Here is a 25,264-nt window from a genome sequence, read left to right on the forward strand (position 1 = left end):
CCTTGGTTTATGAATGTAAAGAACGGTTCATTTACCGAACCTAAAGGCAAAGAGTTGGTTCAAGCAGTGAACCGAACCACCAAATTAATTATTTTAGATTTTAAGCCCCGCTTTAAAGCGCTGATATTGAAAACTCAGCAGAATTTAGTAATATAATATAAATAATATTGACCTCAATTTTTACTTAAATTTATTTAAATAAAACGCAGTCGATATTTGTTAGGCAACATCTGGAAAATATACTCCTTTATTTTAATAAATATATTAAATTTTCATATGCAAATTCTATTTGTTTTTTTTTTAGTTACATACTCAGATGTTTTTTGAATTGTCTTTTATTCACATAGTTCTCGCTCCATAGTTAGATAATACATGTTATATAAAAATGTTCGCATGAGTTGATTTCATTACAGGCCTTGTTAGAGATACACAGTTACATAGTTTCATTACATCGATTATGATACAAACATAAATTAAATATTTATAACAATTAATGCACTCTTCAAAGCCAACTAAAGGGCCGTTGCATGTTCCACACAAATCGAACATCGTTGGGAAAACGCAGCCAAAATACAAATACAATTATCAGCAACAATGCAGCGGCCACCATATAAGGCAGATACTGGGGGGGGAAGGATACACGGAAAATTAGTGGATGTTAGTGTTAGCTCAAGAATGCGTTAAAAAGCTGTTTCTGCGTAAGCGTGCGTGTATTATTATTCCAGAAACGGATTGCCAGCCAACGCGAAAGACCAAGCGGAACTGGTTCGTGAACTTTGGGCAAGAGTCGAGCTCTTGCATGAAGTTCATGCTCCATTCCTTGGCATTCGCTTGGTAAAACCTTTGTGCTAGCTATACAATTAGAAACCTAGCCTAGGTATATTGCCCCGCCCGCAAGTCGAACCCACTTAAATCTGTAGCACACGCTTCACATCAACGGTGGGAAAGGCGGCAAATTCTCCAGTTGCCGCACGATGCGGTTTCCGCTGCAGATACTCCGTCAATATGTCCGAGGCGAGTTGCGAGGCGCGCGTGCATATCTCCGCCTTTTGCGGCAACGGCTGATTGCGACGCTGCAGTGCCACAGTATTGAGATTGGGCGTGGATGTGCCGCCGCTGCCCTTGGCCTGCACCTGCAACAGGGACAGCACCCAGGCATGCTTCATTTTAGTCAGCTGGGACTCGAGTGCGCAGATACGCTGATCCTGCGGCTGTGGCACATAGATCGGCTCCATTTGTTTCAGCTTGGCACGCATATCCTGAGCCTGCAGGCGCATTCGCTCGTTGCGCTCATTGTTGAAGGCACACTTGAGCAGCTGCAGCTCCTCAGCCACCATTGGGGCGGTGCCGGCGGGTGCCGTATAGCTGACATTGGCACTGCTCGTGCCCGTGGCGGACAGATTGTGCAGAGAGGAGTGCGAATCGGATGTTTGACTCTTGCCGGCGCTGGTGTTCAGCTTCAGCTTGTCGCGCAGATCGCTCTTCTCGCTCTCGAGCGCATCGATGTCGCTCTGCAGATGATCCATGGTCTCCTCGAATTCCTTCTCCTTTTGCAGCAGCTTCTTGCGCGTCTCCTCGTACTGTAGCTTCCATTTGCCCACAGCATGCTCGTATTCGTCCTGCAGCACGCTCAGCTTCTTCTCGGCGAGATCTTTGCGAATTTGCATTTCGCTCAGCTCGTTCAGCTTCATCTTGGCCGCCAGCTTGAGCTGTTTAATGTCCGCCTCGCGATTCTCCAGCGTAGCAGCCAGCACATTCTTTTGCTCCAACTGCTTCTTGATCAGCTGCGCCCGCTGATTGATGGGCGCATTGAGCGTCTGCGCGCGTGGAGCTGCGCCAGCGGTGGACATAATCTCATACTCTTTGTCCAGCAGATGTTGTGCAATGTGCTGCAGATCCGTGTTGGCCTGGCCCAGCAGCGCCTTAAAGTTTTGCGTCGGACCGCGATCATCCTGTTCGTAGATGCGCTCACAGGCGGACGACAGCAGGGACCAGTACTTGTCCTGGGGCAGCGTGTGCTCCGCTGCATTGTCGCTCTCAATGTTGGCCACAATGGCAGCCAGCGCTTGCTTGGTGGCCAAATGCATGGCGGACATGATACGACTGATATTCTGGGCCAGGGCGCGCATGGCATCCATTTTGTGCGGCGACAGACCGCACTTGATCACATGCTGATCGTTGGGTAGACGACGCTTGATCAGCTTCACCTGCTGCTTAATGCTCTCCATGTGCTCGTTGAGGAACTGTATGAGCAGCATCGAATCGCTGGTGGCGCCCGCCTCCTGGATAATCACCTTGGCAATGGCAGTATCATTCAGTATGGATTCACAGGCAGCGCCCAGCGAGGCGACGCAATCGCGTATCATTTGGGTCTCGTTCAGGAGTTGCTCGCCCGCCAACAGTACCGAGTTCATGGCATTGAAAAAGGCCACACACTTCTCAATGTTGTCCGTGGTGCTGTTCTCGTCCAGCTGATTCGACTTGAGCAGCTCAATAATGCCATCGACTATTTTCTCCTGGGCCACCATTTCCGGCAATGAGCTGCCCGCGCGCAGCAGCGTATCCGGCTGGCAGCTATTCAAGCCGTACAGGATTTGATGCAGCGCACACTGCAGATTATGGATGTAGTGCATCAGGCGGCATTTGAAGGTATATTGCTGCACCGCATGACCCTGGGTGACTGCCTCACGAGTAACCGCCTCCACGGCCGGGAAACGTTCCCGCGTCTGGGACACCACAATGCCACACTTGAAGACAATGCGCGAAATGAGCAGTATGACCAGTATGGAGTCATGGTCGCCGCCACGATTCATAAACGATTCGGGCATAAAGGCAGTTAGCATCTGGACATGTTCGTTGGCCTGGCTCAGCTCAATCTGGCGCAGCTGAACATCAATGGCGCGCGTGTAGGCCTTGGACTCGGCAAACATTTGCTTGTAGTCGATGGTCTCCGTGGCCAATTTAAGGCTGGGATCCTGCAGGGACTTTTGGTCGCTGCTCGAGCTGCGATCGCGCAGTTCAATTAGCTGCTCGTTCAGCTTTTGGACGAGCTCACGGAACTTGGTGATGGTCTGGTCGCGATCGTAGATGGTCTCAATAGCTGCATCGCGTTCGCGCAACACCTCTTTCTTGGCGGCATTGGCCAGATCCAGTTCCTCTCGCAAATCCAACTCCAGTTCGTGATTGCTCTCCACCAGCTGTTCGTGCACCTCCTCCAGTGCCTCAAGCTGTGCGATTTCCTCCTCCAGCAGCTTGACTTTGTCCTCCAGCTCCATTTTCTTTTCGGCCAGCTGCTCCACCATCTCCTCGGCGCCCAGTGCTGCATCCACTTGTTCCTTGAGGATTGCAATAACATTTTTTTTTGTGTTTGTGAAATTGAGTCTTTGTTTTTGTAGTGGGACAAATGCTTAGCGTAAATGAAATATGTTGGAAAAACTTGAGGGGGAAAATGAAACATGAAAATGAACATAAACTTGAATAATTTAAATTTACCTCCTGCAAACCATTTCATATATTATTTTTATGTAGGCCGGCAAAGAAATTAAATGAAAAATTTCACATTTATTTAGAAATTTGTAATTTGTTTTTTTTATGTGGCAAAAATATTGTGAAAATGCAAAGAAAATTTCAACTACGGCAAAGCAAAAGAAGGCCATGAAATTGTGCGTGTGGCAAGAAAAGAGAGCGGGAGAGCGAAGCAGAGAGAGAGAGAGAGAGAGAGAGAGCGCAAACTTATTTATAAGTTTTAAAGCTCTGCTTAAAGCTTGGATATGAGCGTGGCTTGAATTAAGTTACAAACATACAGTAAATACATATATTCAGGCCTGTTTCCCTTCTTTTCAAAGCTATCAGAATTTAAAATTAAATACATATTAAAAATTGTAATTGTTTTTTGCTTTTAATTATTGGCGTTAAAATTTAGACATCTTTTCATATTTGTTTTCTATCAAAATTAAGAAGTATTTACAAATTATCATTGCTATTGCTTTAAGAACGAAAACAAATATAAAAATATATTTTCTTGCGAAGTTTCACATAACTTTTAATTCGGTTTTTGGTGAAAGAACAAAAAGTGCATAAAATATTAGCTCTGCGTATTGTTAATACATGGAAAACAGGCCTGATAGTAGCAACAATTTGCATAATGCTCACCTGCAAGTCGGCGACTGTGGCCTCCAGCTCATCGATCTTCGAGCTAAGCTTCTCCTTGGTGCGCTCCAGTTCGGCGACCTCGGAGCGTTTCATTTCCAGCTCCTTGGTGAGCTTTTGTATGTCGTGTTTGTCGTGGGCAGTTAGATCACGCAGACGAACCAGCGTATCCTTGAGGCGTATGTTTTGCTGTTCAAGTTGTTTAAATTCGTAGGTGGACATGCCGCCGTCGGCGGTGGCTATCTTGGACTCGGCTTTGTTTTGCATTTCGGAACGCAGCAGATCCAAATCCACTTGGAGCTCCTCAATGCGCTCCTTGCTCGACTCCAATTCCAGTTGCAGCGTGTCGGCCTTTTCTTCGGCCATTTCCTTATCGAGTGTAATCATTTCCACATTATCGGAGAGCTCAGCCATTTCCTGTGCATGCCGCTCCTTGGCTTCGATGGCATCCTTTGCCTCCTGCTTGGCGCGTTGCAGCTCCTTTTGCAGCGAGGCCTGGGATGCCATGATCTTGGTGCGAAACTCTTGCAGCTGCTCGAATTGGATTTTCATTTTATCGAATTCACGAAGACGCTCTTTGTCCTCACTGCGACGCTGTTTAAGCGTCTCCAATTTTTCTGTAACATCCGCCAGTTGTGCCTGCAGCTCAGCACTCGTCTTTTGCGCCTCCAATAAGGCGACTTTGTCTTCTGTCGTATTTGGTGGCGCTGTAAACGAAGGCGAACGCATCGGTTGCGACGGTGTAAACTGTGGCTTCAGTATCTCTAAAAAGCCTGTCTCCACAAATGAGGCGCGCTTGGTTCCTGCTGCTGATGCAGCTGCAGCTGCGCCAGCTTCACCAGACAATGATCCCGTGCTGGAGGCATCCTTATCCTTGCTGCTCTGCGGCGCCAGGGATTTGCGTGCAGCTAGGCTGCTGCTAGATGCAGTTCGCTCGCTCAACGAGGTGGTTAACTGTGTGCGTGAACCAAGCAATGATTGGCGACTGGATGAGAGTGAGGTGCGTGACCCGCTAAGCCGTGCCTTTGTGGGTTGTAGTGTGGGTGTGGCATTGCCTGAGCCACCGCTGCCGCTTGTCTCGGGAGCAGGTGTTATCACACGCAGCTGCGTGGGCCTCACAAACATGCCGCAATTCTCGTCGCACTGAAAATATTGCTGACCCTTAATCGAGCCGCTATTCTTGCCCTTCGGCTCATCCAGCACCACGCCCACCCACTTGCCAACGGCAAAGCTGGTCATGCCAACGTAGGCGATCGTGCCGAACAGCTCCTTGCCGGTCAGTTCGACTCGGGCGCCCACCTTTATGTTTTTTTCCGACATGTTGATGCCGTTTCACTTGGCCAGTTTGTGCGTGTGTGCGTTATAAAACTGGCGTTAGATGACGGTGCGTGGTTTGTGTTCATGTGTGTTTGTGTGAGTGTGTTTTTGAGTGTTGTGTTTGTATGCAAAAAGAACGAATTAGAACCGAATCGAAATATATATTACAGGCGCAAATGCAGTACTTACCTTTTTTCTTGATGCACCTGCTATAGTCACGTCCAGCTTTTAAATATGGCAAATGCCAGCGAACTGATGGCAAAAAAAAAAAAGAGAGAAATCAAAAAGTGTTGACATCATTAGTCACCAACACTTGCACAAGTAACTTGCGCATTGCTTCACAGCCCCTTGCAGTGCACCCGTGTTTTACTTTTTGCAATACTTACCACTTACTTTCAAAACAAATGTTTATGCTTTGTGCTATTTGCAATAAAATTCTTGTGAAAAATTCGAAATTTGCAAAAATCCAGACCTGAACAGCTGTGAAGTAGCGGTGTGATTTGCGACGATACCGATCATCAAATGTGCACTTATCGAACATGCCGATAACGTCGCCGCTTAACGATACATCGTAAAATATCGTATAGTGAAATATCGCAACACGGATTTTCACGATGGTTATATATACTATTTACGTGAGTGTTTTCAATTAATTTCGGCAAGACTTTTATGAAATAAACTACATTTATATATGCTATCTGCAATGTAAACATGAGGACTACATAATCGAAAAGTTTCGCAATTTGCGACGATACCGATCAACTAAATATGCACTTATATCACTTGCCGATGATGTCCCGCTTCACGATATATCGTAAAAACCGTATAGTGAAATATCGCAACAATAAACTTCACAGTGGTTATATAAACTATTTACATGAGTCTTTTCAATTAATTTTGGCAAGACTATTATAAAATAAACTACATTTATATATGCAATTTGGCATGGAATCAAGAGGACTACATAATCGTAAACATCCCGATCTTTTAGACGATAGGAGCCTTACAATAGATTTAACAATCTGGCAGCACTTGTACATTGTTTACGTTTTCTGACAGCTGAGCCCGATGAGGAAGGCAAAAAATTGTGCACCGACTAGTTTTTGACTAATATTAATTAAAAATGGATGAGGAGGAACATCTACACCGTTTTGGCACACCTTTGGAGCCACTAGAGAAGGGTAAGAGTGCCACAAACTTAAAACAGCGCATCAATAATAAATATTTACAGATGAGGTTCCCGCCAAGAAGCCGCTGGCGATTGAGGATCAAATTGTAAAGGATGAAGATGGCAAGCGTCGGTTTCATGGTGCCTTTACTGGTGGCTTTAGCGCTGGCTTTTGGAATACCGTCGGCTCACTAGAGGGCTGGACACCGCAGAATTTCAAGAGTTCACGCGGAGAAAAGGCCAGCAAAGTGCAACAGCGACCTGAAGACTTCATGGACAAGGAAGATTTGGGTGAATTCGGCATAGCCCCCCAGGGTATACGCACTCGAGACGAGTTTGCCAAGGAAAGTGAGCAAGAGCAGCGATCGGGCCAGCGCAAGCGAAAACTTATGCAGCCAGAGATCGCTGGGCCCATACCCGGCGTTCCCGTTCTCGAGCAACTGTTGCGTCCTGTACGCGATAAGGTAGCCGTGCGTATACTAAAAAGCATGGGCTGGAAGCCAGGACAGGGTGTGGGACCACGGCAAACGCGGAAAGAAAAACGCCAAGCAACTGCGCGCAACAAACGGGAACAATATCTGTTGGAGCACTATGGTGCTGAGGGATTACCAAGCACAAACACGCAAAGGGAAAGTGAAGCTGAGGATGAGGAGGACGATGACCAAGACGAGGACGAGGACATAACCTTTGCACCTGATGACTATGAGCCCATGTTTTATACACCTAAGGACAATCGCTTTGGCATGAGCTACTCGGGCCTCAGTCGAGCGCCAGTGCTGTCGAAGAGTAGCACGGTTGCGGCCCCAATGCAGCATATCAATCTTTTTGGTCATCTAGAGGAGTCGGCCAAGCACAAACAGTTGTCCATACGGGGCCAGGCGTTTGGCGTAGGAGCATTCGAAGAGGAGGACGACGATATTTATGCCAAGGACGACATGACGCGCTACGACTTCTCACTGGCCGACAAGCAGCCCAAACGAAAGAAGATACAGCATGTCCAGCAGCGTCATGTCATCGAAGGCTTCAGCGAGGACAAGAGCGATGCAACCCACAACAAGCCGTATGCCATTGATTTGCCCCGCGACTTTCAGCCTCGGAACTGGCTGCTGCGTCGCAGTCGATTTGCGCCTCTGGATGCGCAGCGTGCGCGAAAATTAGCTGAAGAAACTGAACACAAGAAAGCAGGCCTGGGTAGGCATGATCTAAACCCAGAACAACGCGCTCAGTTGCTGGGTGAGTCGCAGCCCAAAAAAAACCCTTTTAAGACCGCCAAGAGCGCCAGCAGTCAACAGGAGCGCAGCAAATCCTTACTTGAACTCATCAGCGCCAAGAGCAACAATTTTACAAAGGGTGGACTCATTACCACAACCGGCGAGGAACAACCAACAGCGCCAATAGAGCTAGGTAAGGAGCTGCAGCAATCTAACGCCGCACTCTTGGCTCAGGCTGCCACCAAGACTCAGAACTTAGGTTTGTACCCGTTTGAAACAACATTAAAGCTCGCTAAATTCGACGGTTTCTTATTTATTGCAGCTTCCACCACGCCTGCCAGCGGATTCAAACCCTTTCTCGACGATGAATCCAAGCAGCTGCGCTATGATAAATTTCTGGCCTCAAATCTAAAAGACGACACAGAGATTACTGAATTTCTCGCCGAATTACAGCCAGTGACCCTGTCTCTGTGGGATCGTGAAATGGAAAAAAAGGAATTTGTGCAGGCGGCCAAGATATATCGACCGCTGGCCGGTCTTATGCTCGATAGATTCGTATCGGAGGCGACAGTGCAGGCACAGAAATCAGAGGAGCAAGTGCAGTCAGCAGAACAGCATAAAATAGTTATGGAACGCACGAAGGTCATGTGGAAACCCAGCGCATTGCTGTGCAAGCGGTACAACATTGCGGAACCCTTTGGTGGTGCTCTACCAGAAATCAAAAAGGAACTGAAAGCCAAGTCCAAAATGTCCATATTTGATTATCTGGAGACTTCGGTCAATACCAAAGCCAATTTCCAAACCCCTACAATTATACCCAAGCACATTGAGGCACCCAAGCAGCAGCAGCAGCTGCCAAAACTGCCGACGCTGGTGCCTGCAACAATAACAACAACAACAACAGCTACAGCAGAGGAAAAGGAAGAGATGACAGCTATGCCGCCTGAGGCACCAAAGCAGCCTGCCAGCAGCGCAACAGTCAAGGCTACTTTCGTGCCGAAGACGCCTCTGGAGCATGCTGTGGATGCGGCACGCGACAAGCCCATTTCAGAAAAAACTGATCTCTTCAAGAGCATATTCGATGACAGCGACGATGAACAGGAAACAACAGCTGCGCAAGAGCAGCAGCAGCAGCAGTCCGATGTCCGGTTGGATGCCATGCAGGCAGCTCTGGGCTTGCCCAGCACCACGTCCGCGGCGGCAGCCAATGTGCTCCGCAATAATTCGCCACCACGTGGCATATTTGCAGCGCTCTTTAAACCAGCGCATGAGCAACAGGATACCAAACCGTCCGACCCGGCACCAGCTAAGTTTGCGCCCATCGCAGGCAACAAACTGAAAATTGCTTATAAACCTCGCGAGGAGCGGTTAAAAAACGACAGGGAACTGGCCATGGCACAGGTGCCCGACGTGGAGCTCTATGGACCCAAGCTGCCCAGCCAGTTGAGGCAGGCCTCACCGGGCGGCGCCGTACAGGCCGAAGCTAGCATCGATGTCAAGCTGCAGCAGCTCTGGCAGCAGCATGCACCAAGCAAACGCAAAGCGGAGCATTGGGTGGAACGCACGCTCAGCAGCAGCGATGATAGCGATGAGGATAGCTCCGACTCCAGCAGCGACGACAGCGACGCAAAGGCCAAGAAATCAAAATCCAGGAAGAGGCACAAAAGCGCCAGCTCCAAAAAGTCCAAGAAGTCTAAACAAAAGTCAAAGAAAAAATCCAAAAAGAGCGAAAAGGCAAAGCACAAGTCTAAGGAGAAGAAAAGCAAACGTAAACACTAAGATTTGAGATATTCTAATTAAGTTATAGGCATATCTTCCTTTAAGTTCAAATTAACTTCAAAACTTATTACATATTTGTATTATATGATAATTTAGAATATTTTTTAAACGGAATTATTCGTACATATAGTTGTAATACAGTGTGAAACCAGTTCCATCAAAGTTTGGTGATTTCTTGGCGAATATCCTCAATCGATTGTAGTTGACCGAGAATGACTCCGGCTCAGTTCGGCCACAGAAGGTATGACGCAATCTCTCGCTGTAGTCGGGCAACACTTCGTAAATCTTGATATTATCCAGCGGGCAATTGGTCTCAGAGCCCATATTGAAGCCTAAAGAGTACGATATTAATATAATACGAATCTATTTCAAGTGTTCGAATCTTACTTCTGAAACTGAATTGCAGAGTTTTACCCGCTGGGACAGATATGCGCCAGCTGCACTCCGAGTAATTACGGTTTTCGTAGAAAGGATTAGAGATCTGACCCTCTAGGCTGGTTAAGTCGCCGCCACAGCCCAACGGTAATTTGTTGCTCGAGGCGTAATAAAACAGCTGGAAATATCTGACCCCCAAGCCCCAGAGACGTATCGCATTTGTAGTGCTATATTTGGTAACGTAGGAAATATATTGTCCCTCTGTCGCATTATAGATTGACCGGTTTGTCCTCAGATCCGTCATCTATATATTGTTTGTTAATAATTAACATTATTGTTAAACGTTTATTTCTAGTAGAACTTACATTTAAGAATGTCCTCTTTAAGCTGTACTCGAAATTAATGAACATTATTTCAAATGTTAAGTAGTACTCTTCTGGGACGCGTATATAATTGATGCAATCGTCAAGCTCATTGTCATTGTTAGTAAAGTATTGGATCATGCGGTTCAGCGTGTTGTAAGTACGATTACAATCTAAAATATTTATTAAAAAATAATAATTATATCGACTAGAAACAATAATATCGATGAGAGAGAACAATAAAGTAAAAGGTCTTTTGAAAAAGATAACAATTAGGAACACCTATCTTCAGAAGACTTTAGTTCAAATGAATGTATATATTTGGATGTTCTCTTTCATTACTTTTATACCCTTCTATGCGATTCTCATGCTTTCATATAGCACTTGCACTTTAAATGTTAACATATAAATATAACCTTTTCTATCTCTCTCTCTCTCTTATTTCTCTTCTTTAGTTTCATATAAAAGTCTGTATTCATCTTACTAATAGATGGAACTATTGTGCCCGTGAAAATTGGGTAAGTTCATATTTACTTACATATGTATGTCTATATTAACAAGAATCAATTGAGACTTGTTGGTTTGTAATTAAGCCTAAAATATTAACTTACTTGTTTTTTTCTTAAGTGTTATATCGAGCATATACGGTGATCCTTGTCCAGTGCTGTGGAACGTTAAATCGAACTTGACGTCTTTCCGCATTTCCAGAATGGTATCATTAAATTTACCGCAATAATACTTGTTGGTTTCCTGAGAAGTAGGATATTTACAGCTAAATGCTTTTAGTCTATTTCTAAGGAACTCACATCTTTCACGCTCAGAAGTAGGTAATCGATGCATTTTCCTGTCGACTGTGACACATCCTGGAGTTGTACCGAATGTATGTCAATTTCCATATCGTCCTTTGCATTGAAGTGAAAGACACAATGAATGCTGCCTTCATAGCCGCTGGTTACGTTGTTGCTATCCAGGAATATATGGACTGACTGTAGGTGCATACGAATTGGTTAAAAATAGTAGCTGGGCTGAGGATCAGTTACTCGCCTCATTGGAGTTCCGTTCAACCTCCGTGTGGCCACAAACCGTGGCCTCCATTTCCAGAACCAGCTCAAAACTGATGCCATTCGGCTGGGCCTCAGATCCGCTCAGCTTTATCAGCAAATCCTCTGTCGAGCTGAAAAGCTTCGATCCGTTGCCGACGACAGCATAGTAGGTGCCCATGCTGGCGCTGCCTTCCGCGAAGCCATCGATCACTTCGAGCGAGTTGCAGGTAACGCAACGATTGGTATTTAGCTGCAGCTGCTTCAGCCATACGGAGAGGCGGTAACCCTGCGGCGCACTGGCCCGGAAATAGCAGTGCAGATCCTCGTCATTGGTGCCATTGAGCTGGTAGTGACGCACCAAGCTCATGCGTGTGTTGCCCTCACCCAAGGCCAGGCGCTCATTGCAGTTGGGCGTGAAGTGCACACTGGCCAGAAAGCCGCGTCCATGTGGATCAATGTAACCTTCCAACTTGGCCAAAATAGTCGCCTGATTGCTGTCCACCATGTAAGTGAGCTCGGTAAGATTGCCGCACAGTCGGGCGACGCGCTGCTCCTCACTCACCGCATTGCCCCGATAGATGCTAACATGATCGTGCCGACAGAGCGCGGTGCTCTCAATCTCAAAGTACTTGAAGCGCACGAAGATCGCATGCTGCGGCGGCGCCAGCACATGCCACTCACAGCTCAGATCGTTCGCATAGCTGCCCTCCGTATTGCCGCGTGGCGGACGCAGTGTAAAGGGTGTCGTGTAGTTGCTACCACATCCGACTAGCTGGTACTGCAGTTCGAAGAAGCGGCCCAACGATGCCATGGACACAAAGTGCAGGCGCAGTCGTTCATAGCCGCTCACCTCAAAGTCCGGACAACGTTTGCCAATCAGCTGCTCCTGCTGTCCATCCTGGCGATAGACATCGAAGTAGGCATATCGACAGGCTACCTCGTTCCACCCTCTGCCTTTGCCCCTGACGCTGACCAGCAGCTGGTGCTTGGTATCGGTGCTTATCTCAAAGTTGCAGCTCTGGCTCCTCCAGCGTCCCAATAAGCCGCGAGTGCTGGGCAGCGTTTGCAGCTCCGTGCTGGCCACCAACTTGGCATCGCAGCTGGGAAAGACGACAAAGGTGAAGCCATCGGCCGTGATGTTGGCATTGGTGCGGAACACAATGCGCATGCGGCTGGCCTGAATGTGCAGCGGCTGTGGCAGCTCCCGACCGCAGTATTTGGCAAGGGGCTGCCATATGCCCAGCTGGTAGCCGAGTACCTGCAGCTGATCGTTGCTACAGTTGGGCGCCATCTCAATGAAGAATCTGCCCTGAAAGACCAAGCGCAGCGACATGTTATTACTCGCCTGGAACTCCCAGCTAAGCTCCATATTGTTTCTATAGCTGTGCGCATCGATTGCCACCGGCGGTGTTGGCTGCTGCCCAACCCGTACTATGTTGCTCCAGCCGCCAAGGGATTTGGGTCGACTGGCCTGCAGCTGGAACTGACTGGTGCCGGCGCTGTGATACTGTGTCGCACGGTAGAGCACCCTGGCCTGTGAGACTTCCAGCAATGTGGTGTTCAGCTGCGTCGTACCGCCGCAAATCCTGGCCAGCTCACCACCGGCAATATTGCGGGATATGATCAGATGCTCACGATCGCAGCTGTCGCTGAAGCTCACATTGCCGCGCAGCTCGTAGCCGTTGGCATTTCGCAGCGTCCACACGCACTCCAGTTGGCCAAAGTGTTCACTTAATTGGGGCAGCTCAATTAAGCTGCCCTCCGCCAGTTGCAGCTGTCCGCCGCAGGCGTAACGGCGATATGTGGCCCGGAAATGCATTGCATCGAGTCCAACCCTTTTTAGCAGCATAACTTTGCCGGCTGTGGTGGCCAGCGAAAAGGTTGCATTGCCAGAGTTCACAATCATGGAAGTCTGAAGCACGTCGTCCTTAAGGCGAACACCTGTTAGCAGATGCTGCTCCACATTGCGATACTCCTGGACGCTGAAGCTGAGCGTTTCGCTAGGATCAGCCACAAAGCGTACTTCGCAGTAAAAGCTGGGCAGACTGATGAGCTCCTGGTCTGATAACACGCCCACCGCCTCACTGCCTATATCCGGCGGACATGGCGAGGCTTCACTGGAGCTAAAGCGTGCGCGAAGTGTAACCATTTGCTGCTTAAGCATAATGCCAGCAAGCATAAAGTTGTCCGTGGACTCAATGGTGCCGTTGCCATCGTATTCATTTAAATTGAACTCAATTATCTTGGACAGAAAGTTGGGATCATTGTAAAAAGCGAACGGCTTCCTTCCTGGCCATGCATTGAGGCGATGTAGGCTGGGGAACATAATTGAATTTATTATATTATAATATGAGAACGGGAAACTTTCTACCAACCTCATACGATCGGGCCCTTCGGATGCACGCAGGTCCGCCAGATTGAGCAACTCCAGACGCACACGTTGACCCTTGGGCACCGTAATACGCCATTGACAAAGCCTCAACCTTGTCTGGCTCTGGAGTTTTCGGATTTCCAGTTCGCCGGACGCAGCATTCACCACCCGATTGCAGGAGCCATCTTGTGCCTTGTACTCCAGCTTGAATCCCCGATAGTTGTGGACGGTCTTCACCGTGACGAGGCGCAGCGCAATCGCATTTGTGCTCAGTGTGACGGGATACGGAGTGCTCACATTGCCATAAAGAGTCATGAGGATGCGACGCTCATCTGTCAGATCCAAAAGCTCGATGCGATCAATAGACGCAGTTTCCGGTTCTTCATCCGCCAAGCCATCGAATGGCAGATGCAGATCACTAAAGTTCAGTTGGATGTGTCTGTTCGTTGGCACCTTTATGGTGTACTCGCAGACGGCTGGCTTGGGATAGGCGCCCAGAGATGGATAGTGCTCCGATTTGATGGTGCCGCTGTAGCTGGTAAAGTGGCCTCCGCAGCTGCTGATCGATACGTTCAACCGGAAACCGCCATGCGGCTCATTGAGCTGGGTCTGATAGTGCACCAGGAGCAGATTACCGGAGCTGTATGTCGTGCCCGTGCGCCGGCAAGTGTGCAGCAGTTGGCGAGCCAGCATTGTGGAGCCATCGTACATTTCAACAAATTCCTTGTCGCAGTTGTGCAGGCTCAGGTCAAAGTCATCCACGAAGCTGGCTGCAATAGTCTCGCCCGGAGGCGCTATAACCACCCAGGTGCAGTCCGAGTGGGCATGCGGATAGTAGGGATAGCCGGGCGTGCTGATATTATAGCTGCTCGCCAGCTGGCTAAGACGCACCTCCGCATCGCATTCACTGAACTCACGGTACGTGAGATTCCAATGATTCTGTTCAGGATTCAGAAGGCCTATTGAGTGCGGAAAATGGTATGTGATGTACGCATGCGGTCCGCTAGTGCGATAGCTGCGTGCCGCAAAGCCCAACTGGTTACAAAACTTGCCCGTCCCTAATATCGTGGCCCCTGCATCCAGACCATCGTAGATGATACCAAAGTGCGGGCAGCTGGCATTGAGCGCAGCTCCATTATAATCAATTGTGATGTCGATGACCCTACCGGGCCGCACCTCGATGTGCCATTCACAAGGGCTATCGTTAAAGTCCAGCTGCTTTTGCGTGTGTGAGTTTAGGATGGTGCCCACGGAGCCGGTCATATTGGAGCCACACTCTGTGCGCACGACGGACCTGAAGCCGGTGCCATTGACTGTTGCATCCGTGACAAACTGCAGCCTCAGGTTCGGAGTGCCGTCCACGCGTCTTAAGGAATGCCCATTATACTCGCTGCTATTGCAGATGCGCAACTGCTCCGGCCAATCCAGCAGATTGCTCGAGCTTTGCACGCTGAGATAATCAGCTTGGCACTCATGTCCGCCCATCACCTCCAGCCGAACTTCAAACAGATCGACATAGGCGTGTTTCGTTGGATCTGCCAGCGTGAAGGTCCACTCACAGTTCAAGTTCGGCTTGTAGCCGCGCGGATAGCCAGGTGAATTGAGGGTAACCACTGCATTGTCCAAGGTGTACTCCTTATTGCACTCTTCGCTCTTCAGCGTCACATTCGATTTGAGCTCTTCGCTGCGCAGGACACGCCACTGTATTCGGAAGGCATCGAAATCCGTGTTCACAGTTCTCAAATAGATCACATTGCTGCTCGAGGTGAACTGCCAGGGCGAGGATCCTATACTGACGGGCAGCGCAGAGTCGTCGAAGCCATCAAACAGCTGCAAGAATGCCAGGTTGTAATCTTTAGCTGTGTTATATAAGCTGTCACTTACCAAGAGTCCCGTGTTGTACTCCTTGAAGTCCAAGGCCAAAACCCGTTCACGCTCCGTAAAGATGCGCCAGCTATATGGTTGATCATCCCCGCGTACCGCCACCGTGGAGGGCGATTCGATGGTGCCATTTGTGCCCTCCGTCAGCTCGTTGTCGTGCACTACAAGCAACTCCTGAATTAGCTGCTGAGTAAATTCAATATTTGGCCGTACTTACCATAGCTCCAGCGCAACTTGAAGCCATTGGCGCTGCTGCCAGGCTGACTGCGAAACTTGAGCCACAACTTGGTCCGGACTAACAATGGTTCAGCGGGCAACTCCTTGCCGCAGTACAGGCCCAGCACGGCGCCCAGCATGCCGGCTCGCACCTCCAGAAAGTCTGCGTTGCAGTGCTCCGATTTGGCAATGTCCATTGCCTCAAAGCTCAGCTCGATGGCATTGCCAGCACGCGGCTCAAGTAGCCACACGCACTCCACATTCGCCGGATAGCTATCCGGATAGCTTGGAGAGCTGAGTGTGCCGCGCACAGACGTTATATTGCCACCGCAGGAGTTCTCAATGGTGCTATACTGCGCCTCCAGCGCGATGCCTTTCGATTCGATGCGCACCTTGTTGGCTGGTAACAACAAATTGCCTGGATGCTCCTCACATAGATTGTAATACTGGACCTCGTCCTCGTCATTCAACACGCGCAGACCTGCGCTGCAATTGCCATCGGCAGCTGTGCAGCGGGGACACTCCAGCTGGTATATGTTGAGACTGATCTTGCTGCCCTCCGGCCCAAAGATTGTCCAGTAACAGTACTCATCCAGTCGCGAGCGTAGATACCCCTCACTGGCTAACCGCTCACCGCCGCAGAACCGCTGATAGCGCAGCGCGAATCTGCCCCAGAAGCCCGACGACACCTTGAAGTGCAAGCGCAATCGGTTCTGTACAATAACCGCATTGGGAGGCTTATCGCCGCAGTCTCGTTCAATGAACCGCTCGCCGTTTCTGGCCCTCGAGCTCGAGAGCTCCAGCCAGGCGACGCTGCAATTGGACGAGTCGGTCAAGTTGAAAGTCTCAAAGTGTAAGCGGAAGCCATAGGTGTCTGCTACCTGGAATGGAAGCGTAAGTGAGAACAAGTCAGAGAGTGCCTTTCTTCTTGGAAATCCTGCTTGATAGAAGTTTTCTCGATCTGTGAACGCTTTAGTTGAACCTAAATGCTCAATTAAGTATCTCCTATCCATATAATCTCCATAATCTGCTCAAAACGTCAACATGATCTCTTTATGGTATAGTCTCGTCTTATAGTCTCCGATACAGACGAGCTTATACAGACAGAAAGGTATACAACTCAAGGCCGGATCAGACTCGGAGTTCCAAGTTCCCCCATAAACTAAACTGATACAGACAGACATGGTTTTTGTTACTGTTTAGGACTACATAGTGAAAACCCCCTTGGGCGGAGAGGGAGGAATCTCTGCCCGAGAGTATCCCCTCAGTAGCGGGCGAATGGGTATGTTCCGATCAAAAATAGTTTGAGAGAACATCTCCGCTCAAGAAAGGTGTCACTGAATATACTTTCCTAGACCTTCTAACTGTGATAATGCAAAATGCCCATTTGTTAAGAAACTGTAATGAGTACAGGGTATACTTCAGATACTATAAGTACAAATATATACTTTCTACTTGCCTCTAGAGTCCATACGCACTCCACATCCTTGTCAAAGATGTCGTGGCCCTGCTCATAGAAGCCGGGAGAGGTGATTATCCCACTGCTCAGGCTCATATAACCGCCACAGACGGCTGGCACCATGACATAGCTGGCTTTGATGTATTTGCGGGTGCGTTGCGGACTGCTCTGGAAGCGCACTCGCAGCTCGTTGGCTGGCGAGATGAGCGTTTGTACGTTGGACTCCACTTGGCAGCTGCGCAACAGGACTTGGGATGAATTTCCGCCGGGCAGAACCGTCAGCACGTCCTGGCTGCAGTCGCCCTGCGGCGTCTCGATGTGCAGCTCACGCAGGAGCAAACGTATTTGATAGCCCTCGGGCACAGTAATTAACCAGTCGCAGTCTAGACCAACGCTGTAGGGTGCATTGGGCGTCTCGAAGGTGCCGCCAGGCCCTTGCAACTCATCGCCGCAGCCCAGGCGCTTGTATTCCGCGCGAAATCCCTGCTCCTGCTGCGAGGCGTCGCTGTTGAAACGGATGAGCAGGCGATTGCCCACGCTGGTAATGTCCAGATCTTTGGCGCTGCACAAACGACGCTCGCTGATCAGCTGATCGTCCCGATAGTCGCCCAGCAGCACATAATCAAATATGCAATTGCCAGAGTCCGTCTGCTCTACGGCCAAGTGGGAGAAGGCCAGTTGGATTCGATTGCTTCTCGCCCCGCCGCGAATGTCCCACTCGCAGTTCGTGTTAGCCGGATAGTTGTCAGGAAAATTGGGCGTTTCGATGGCGCCGCGCATCTGCTCCAGCCGCACCCGACAGTTCGTCATGTAATCCAGCACAAAGTCAATGCCATCGGGCGTCTCATTGTCGACATTATAGCGCACCAGCACCCGATTGCTGCTGGCCTCTAGGTTCATCTGTTGACCCGCGCTGCTGCAGTTTAGCCGCAGCTGATTGCTGCGCGTGGTGGGTCCATCGTAAATGGTCAACTGTCCATTGCACACATCGTCCTGGCTCTGCAGGTTCAGCCGCACAGTGGAGCCCTGCGCCACGCTGATCTGCCAGTCGCAGGCCACTGCACCACGATTGCCTGCCACGCTGTGGGGCGAGTGTATGGCGCCCACCGGCGAGCTAAGCTTGCCGCCACAGCCTGTGGCCGCCGTTTGCCAAATGAGATGGAATCCGGCCTCTTCTACTGCATAGTCCGATTCAAAATGCACGTACAGCGCATTCCCGTAGGAGGGCAGACGGGGCGGTATGCGGTCGCCGCAGTAGCGCCCAATCAGCGGTGATGTCGGCTGGTCTCCATTTCTATGTAGGATAATCCAGATTCAATATAACAATTAAAAGAACCAGATAAATGAATTTGGGACACCAAAGAATATGGAAATAACATTATCAGCTACTAGAAATGAATTCAATATGGTAAGCTGCTGTTAAGCTAAGCTGTTTTAATTATCATAGCTATCAAATTCAACCCCACAAAAGAGTGCATGGATGTGGCCTATTCTTGGCCAAATGCGATGGGTATATTATAAATCTGTGTTGCCAGTCTATAATTCTATATCCTATACTAATAAAAAAACGAGAAAGAAGGGCTATCTTCGGCCGAAGATTTAATACCCATGCAGACCCAAACTTTTCATAATGCTCATAGTGCTTTCCCCGTATCTAAGAAGTACAGGGAAAATAGTTAATTCCGATTATGGCTAAGATATCTTGAAAAACAAATAATTTTTCCATACAGCAACTTACTTTTCGATGTAAATAAGATTTTAAACTAAGAAATGCCGAGGTTGGTCACGATATCGTTCCTATGGCCGCTATATTATATAGTTGTCCGATGTTGATTTTGCATAAATTTAGAAGAACCTACTCTTCGACCGATCGTTCCTATGGCAGCTATATGATATAGTGGTCCGATCCATCTGGTTACGACGTATGTGATGCGTAAAACAGAAAGAGGCTCTTCTGCAATGTTTCATAAAGATATCTTTTCAACGGAGAGACAAGTTCGCATAGAAACAGACAGGCGGACAGCCGGACAGACGGACATGGCTATATCGACTCGGCTGTTGATACTGATCAAGAATATATGTACTTTATGGGGTCGGAGATGTCTCCTTCTATGTGGTACACATTTCACGACAAAGTTATAATACCCTCTGCAAGGGCATAACAAGAGAGAACGACTAACTTCGGAGATTAAATATCCATGTAGATATATGGCTTAGCAAATATGTGAAGAGAATTGTGCAGCTCAACTGTCACCATTTGTAGATCAACGATTTGAACGAAAGGAGTACATTTGTCGTACGAATCATGTCTGTGTTTGTTCATGAATAAAGCACTACAGTCGCTACAGTCCTTAAGTTCAGGATCACCTTATCTCCAAATAGTCAGCATAGCAGGCCTCTGATGAGGTTTCCAATGTAAAATTCTGAACAATCAGCTCAATGCGACTGCCGAGCGGTGCTCTGATCAACCAAGTGCAATTCTCCGTCGAGCCATATTTAAGTGGCCAATTCGGTGATTTTATGTTTCCATATCGAGCTTTATATGTGCCACCACACTCTACAAAAAAGAAAAGAAATGCTGCATTTAAAATAGTTTTGGGTTTGAGATTGGATTCGGCCCACCTTGCTCGATCGGCTCATATTTAAAAGTAACTGCGTAGGCAGCTTGTGTAGGGATCGTAGCAATTATTGTTAGTAGATTTGAATCGGTGTAGTCATCGAATTTGAATAGTGTGTGAGCCACATTTATATGGTAACTGTTCAATAGTTTGCCCTCTCCACCTGTGCTGTTATCATATATATTAAAGTTAGATGTACCGAACAAATTCAAACATTGGATTTCCAGATGTTTTCGGCCAGGCGCCTCAATGATCCACTGGCAGGATTGACGCAAAAGATAGGTGGAAAATGAACCACTTGGCGTACTCAGAACCCCACCACAATATGAATTTTCAATAAAGGTATATTCCACACGCAAACCACGACCACGTTGCGGATTGCTTGCAGCGTGAAGTACCAAGCGTGCTTGATTGTTTGTTGAGATCAGCAATAGATTGGTCAGGTTCTTTACGAAACGCTGCTTTTCGCTCTCATTTCGGGTAAGATAAACCTGTGTGCATATCAGTTATTGAATAGTCCAAATATATATTCGACTGCAGAACACTTACATCCAGATAGCTTAACTGATCCTCCGCTTGAATGGAAAGTTCATCGGATTCTTGAGCAGGCGGCTGTGTTTCGCTTAGCGACAGATCGGTAATATTAATGCGTACAACTCTATTTGCAGGTCCCCGTAAATGAAAGGTGCAGTTCAGATTCTCGAAGTAGGGATTCGGATAGTTGGGGCTGGTTATAATACCACCGTCCGCATCGTTGTAAATGGCGGTACAAGCTGCAGAAAGAGATAAACATGGAAATGAAATAGAATCTACCCATTATGTTGTAATCCGAACTATGTGCTAAGCCCCACCTCTGTTGTAGCGCAGCACAAAGCTTTTGTGCAGCTCGAGGCCCGGCAAGGCGTACTCATAGCGCACCAGGACCACATTACTGCTGGAGATCAGCGGCTGTAGTTCTCTTTCCTCCGGCTGTCCGCAGTAGCGACCCAGCAGCGGCTGCTCATCACTGCGTCCGTCGAAGATCTCCAGTTTCTGGAGACTACAGTCCTCGCTGCGCAATAGGTTGATGCGCTGAAAGTTAAGCTCGACCTGAGTGCCATTTGGCTGTTCTATTAGATACAAACAGAGCTCGGCATTCATGTGGCCACTAATCAGGCCGCTCGGCTCGGTGAAGATGCCACCACAGCCCGGATGGCCAGGTACCACTTCGTAGTGCAGTTGGAATGAGCTGTCCGTGCGATACTGATCGGTGTGAAAGTGTATGTGCAATAGATTGGACGAGCTGTGCAGGGGCGCCGGCTGTGCCGACTGGCAGGCCTTATAAAGCTGTCGATCCGCATCCCGAACGCTCAGTGAATCCCCGTTGCTGCAGTTGACCGAAGGGTTGCCTATGCTGTTGCCCAAAGTAATTTCATAGAAGCGCAACAGCAACCGAGTGCCATACGGTGCCGTCAAATGCCACCGGCAGTCCAGACCGGGTCGCGCCTTGCCTGGATAGCTAGGCGAGCGCAATATTCCACTTTCGCCCAGGGCCAAGGTAAGATCATCGCCGCACGCCAGTGGCTGCGACTTCCAAGTCAGATTAAAACCGCGCGCCTGTGTCTCATTGTCTGAACGGAACCAGAAGAACAGCTGCTCCTGGGTGGACACCACACTGCCATTGCCCAATGGCAATCCACTGCCACAGAAGCGTCCAATAAGCCTGGCGGTCAAGGAACTACCATCGTGCAGCTGAACAAAGTCGGCGCTGCAATCGGCGCTGGGCTGCAGCTCGAACATGCCAAAGGTTACATTCAGGACCATGCCGCGCCGCGAGCGTATGATGAAGGCGCACCGCTCATTGGGTTGATAGCCATTGTTCTCGTCGGGTGGGAATTGTAGGCTGCCTGTCTCGTTGCGCAGCACGAGGCCGCAGTAGCTGCGCACATGGGAGCAGCTGCTGCCCGTGTAGCCGACGGGACACATGCACTGGTGTTGATTGCCCGGCAGCAGACGGCAGGTGCCGCCGTTCTGGCACGGATTCGGATGGCAGGCATCAGCCTCTGCGCACACCGCACCGGTGTAGCCGGGCTGGCAGATGCAACTGGTGCCGCGACCGCTAAGCACACACGTGCCATTGTTTAGACAGCGATGATCGTCGCAGGGCTTACGGCTAGAATCCTCGGTGCAGCCATCGGCTCCGTAGCCGTGCCCATAATAGCCTGCTCCGCAACTGCATACGACCGTACCGGAAATATACTCACACTGAGCGCGGGGATCGCAAATAAGCTGGTCGTTGCACAAGTTGGACTTAGCCTCGTTACAGGTGCGCCCGTCTCCTGTCCAGCCAGGCGGACAGCGGCCGCAGCGAAAGGAGCCCTCCGTATTGATGCAGCTGACCAAGGGGCGCTGGCTGCAGCCGCCATTGTTGCCGTCAGCGCATTCGTTAATGTCACGGCAGTACCTACCGTCGCCTGGAAGGAGAAACTCCGCTTTAGTCTTGACCACCCACATTTCAACCATGCGCTTGCGCCACCTGTATAGCCTGGAGGACACGCGCCACAGCGATAGCTGCCTGGTAAATTAATGCATTCGTTGTGACAGGGATTAACGTCTGGAGCACATTCATTCACATCGCGGGTACAAGGGCTGGCGTTCGCGACGCTGACATTAGTATCCGCCCAGGCCCAGCCCGGATCACAGATGCAGACATAACCGCCAGCATTGTTGGCGGGTAGGCAGGTGCCGTGGCTGCCGCACAGCTCCGCTGATTGATTGGTCAGACATGCGTGTTGACGCAGACGACAGTGCTCGCCAGAGAAGCCATTGCGACAAAGGCAGCTGCAAGATTAGGGACTGGCATTTAGGCGGGACACTATTAAGTATGGTGCTCCACTTACCGATAGCTGCCCGGCGTATTTATGCACTGGGCATCGTTCTTGCAGACGGCCAAATCGGTGCCGGCAAAGTCGAAGCATTCGTTTACATCGTCCTCGCATGTCGATCCCTGGTATTAATAGGAGGTATAACGCATCAATGACAAGAAAGAAATATTTATGGATATCAATCATGTATAACATACGATGAAGCTATGGTTTTTCTTATAATGTTTTTATTGCACTCGAATTGCGATCTCTCTTCATAAAAAGGTTTTAACAAAGAATTGCAATCGAAAATTGAATACACTAAATACATATATAATGATCTCCTTATTCATGATTCTGTAGGATATTTAACTTTTTGAAATAAAACTTTCCTCAACACTTGAAGCAATGGACGTTCAAATGTACATACATACATATGTACGTTTAAATTGTTTTTAATATTAACACACGCAACACAATAAAGTTAACATTTGGTCTTTAACATTTTCCAATTAGAGCTACGAGATTTAAAATTCTGTTTAAATATCATTTTATAGTAACCATCGTGATAAATAACATTTTCAAGTTTCAACATTTTATAGATGTGTGTACATATTTGAAGCTCCCAGCCGGACCAGTGCAGATAGTGTAAATGTGCCTTTGTATTTATGTATATAGGAATCAGATCATTAACATAAGCTCGCAAAATAAAGAGCCAGCAGTATAAAATTTACTGTCCAATGCAGCTGGGCGTCAGTTAAAGCTGTGAGGCGGGCCGTTACGAATGATGTGATAGTGTACATGTACATGTGTGTGTTAATAAAATTATGCATGTAAGCAGAGCCAGTAGCATAGAAAGGTCTGCCCATTACAGCTGGGGTTCAGTTAAGGCTGCGCTGCCTATTGCGCACGGTTTGGATGTATGTATGGGCGTGTGTGTTTGTGTAACATATAAAATGCGGAACATTAACATAGCATGGCACAAGCCAACGGTATAAAAGCCTTCAGTTGAAGCTGGCGAGGCAGCTCGTCGCAGGAAGTGTATATGTAAAAATATAAAAAGCACGTATTCTGAGGGAGGAGCCAACAGTATAAAAAGGGATGCCTATTGCACCTGTACTTCAGTTAAAGCTGATATGCGACCTAGTGCAGATGATGCTTGAATGGGAATGTACATGGAATTTAATGTACTGATTGAAATAAGCTGTGAGCCAGTGTAATTAAAATCGCAAGAAGAGCCAGTAGTATAAAAAGGAGTCTCTATTGGAATGTGGATTTTAGTTGAAGCAGCAAAGTGGCCCAACGCAGATGGTGTGATAGTATACAAATTTTAATAGCCGATCAATGTTAGTTTAGAAGAAGAAGAGGCAGTAGTATAAAATGGAGTGAGTTTCAGTTTAAGTTGCAACGCGGCACAATGCAGGTGGTGTGTTTTTCAGAAAATGTTAATAGCAGATCGATGTTAGTTTGGAGGGAGAAAAACTAGCAGTATAAATAGTGATGTCCATTGCTGTTTTCTTTCAGTTGAAGCTGCACGGTGGCGTAGTGCAGATGGTTTGGCTGTGTATGTATTTGTATGAAATAATGACATGAAGTCTGCTGGCATAGCTGATATCCGTTTGACTTTCTCTTTAACTCGCGCCCCCTCACTATCTCTTTTTTCACCCTAATCTGGTTTACTCAGTATCCCACTTGTATTCAGCGATATTTTTAACAGAGCTTATCATCATTTAACAACCGGGCTACACAACTACGCCCCGTTTTTCTGATCTCGTGTGGAGACGAAGACGCCCACCCATGGTACTCACTTGCCAGCCGGCAGCACAGACACAGTAGAAGGCGTTATACGCATCATAGCAGGTGCCGCCATTCTTACAAGGAGTCGACAGACACTCATCCTTGGCGAGGTTAGTTTCGAGAGATGTCAGGGTGTTCGCAATAACCTGAACACGCTGCAGGTCCCGGCGCAGCACACGCTGCGTAGGTCCGGCGCGACGTGTTCCATTCTGCATATTACTTAACCATCTGGCCAAACGCAGCAGATCCCGTTGCACGCTGCGAAACTGTTCCTTTAGCGCGTCCAGGGACAAAGGTTCCCGTCGAGTCGCTGCTGACTGCGCCGCTGCTGCACGCTGGCGTCCCTGCAGCAAAGATACGACGTCCACGTCGTTTAGGAGCAGTGTGGCTGCCTCGCCCATGAGGCGGAATGTTATGTTCTGGTCTGTAGCCGCTTCAAACAGCAAGGTACCATCTTCGCTGCCATGCAGCTGGGGCTGGACGCGAGCTCCAGTTGCCTTTATCCGTGGCAGCTGTGGGCAGAGCGCCAAAAGACACAGATAGAGCGAAGTCACAAGGTAAGATTTATCAATAAGCATTTTCACACATTTTAAAACTACAACTTGAATTTGGAATTCTTTTTCTTCACTTCTTGGGCTATGTTTAAGCGTGGACAATGGCACAAGAACTGAAGCC

The 25,264-nt window shown here is 48.5% G+C and overlaps 3 protein-coding genes across 3 annotated transcripts; 1 reads left to right on the forward strand and 2 right to left on the reverse strand.

Moving 5' to 3' along the window:
* Window positions 1-215: 215 nt before the first annotated feature.
* Window positions 216-5,981, reverse strand: DCTN1-p150 (dynactin subunit 1). The gene is made up of 4 exons (XM_064695519.1): window positions 5,853-5,981; window positions 5,656-5,718; window positions 4,153-5,517; window positions 216-3,335 (listed from the first exon to the last, which is right to left on the reverse strand). Exons 3-4 carry the CDS (start codon window positions 5,467-5,469, stop codon window positions 909-911), a joined length of 3,744 nt encoding a protein of 1,247 aa, XP_064551589.1. The 5' UTR covers window positions 5,470-5,517; window positions 5,656-5,718; window positions 5,853-5,981; the 3' UTR covers window positions 216-908.
* Window positions 5,982-6,520: 539 nt separating this feature from the next.
* Window positions 6,521-9,786, forward strand: LOC135437549 (G patch domain-containing protein 1 homolog). The gene is made up of 3 exons (XM_064695521.1): window positions 6,521-6,647; window positions 6,698-8,104; window positions 8,168-9,786. The coding sequence occupies exons 1-3, from the start codon at window positions 6,590-6,592 to the stop codon at window positions 9,622-9,624; spliced, it is 2,922 nt and encodes a 973-aa protein (XP_064551591.1). The 5' UTR covers window positions 6,521-6,589; the 3' UTR covers window positions 9,625-9,786.
* Cubn2 (Cubilin 2) lies at window positions 9,622-25,203 on the reverse strand. The gene is made up of 17 exons (XM_064695520.1): window positions 24,601-25,203; window positions 22,829-22,935; window positions 22,465-22,769; window positions 20,801-22,402; window positions 20,499-20,722; window positions 19,954-20,440; window positions 19,699-19,888; window positions 17,332-18,625; window positions 15,874-16,753; window positions 15,660-15,817; window positions 13,780-15,605; window positions 11,406-13,719; window positions 11,168-11,347; window positions 10,973-11,111; window positions 10,365-10,534; window positions 10,012-10,303; window positions 9,622-9,956 (listed from the first exon to the last, which is right to left on the reverse strand). Exons 1-17 carry the CDS (start codon window positions 25,165-25,167, stop codon window positions 9,739-9,741), a joined length of 10,953 nt encoding a protein of 3,650 aa, XP_064551590.1. The 5' UTR covers window positions 25,168-25,203; the 3' UTR covers window positions 9,622-9,738.
* Between the last annotated feature and the right edge of the window lie 61 nt (window positions 25,204-25,264).

This window comes from Drosophila montana, unplaced genomic scaffold (assembly GCF_035044405.1).
Source record: "Drosophila montana isolate Dmon_TW-CO22-7 unplaced genomic scaffold, ASM3504440v1 contig_3829_1, whole genome shotgun sequence".
Lineage (NCBI taxonomy): Eukaryota > Metazoa > Arthropoda > Insecta > Diptera > Drosophilidae > Drosophila > Drosophila montana.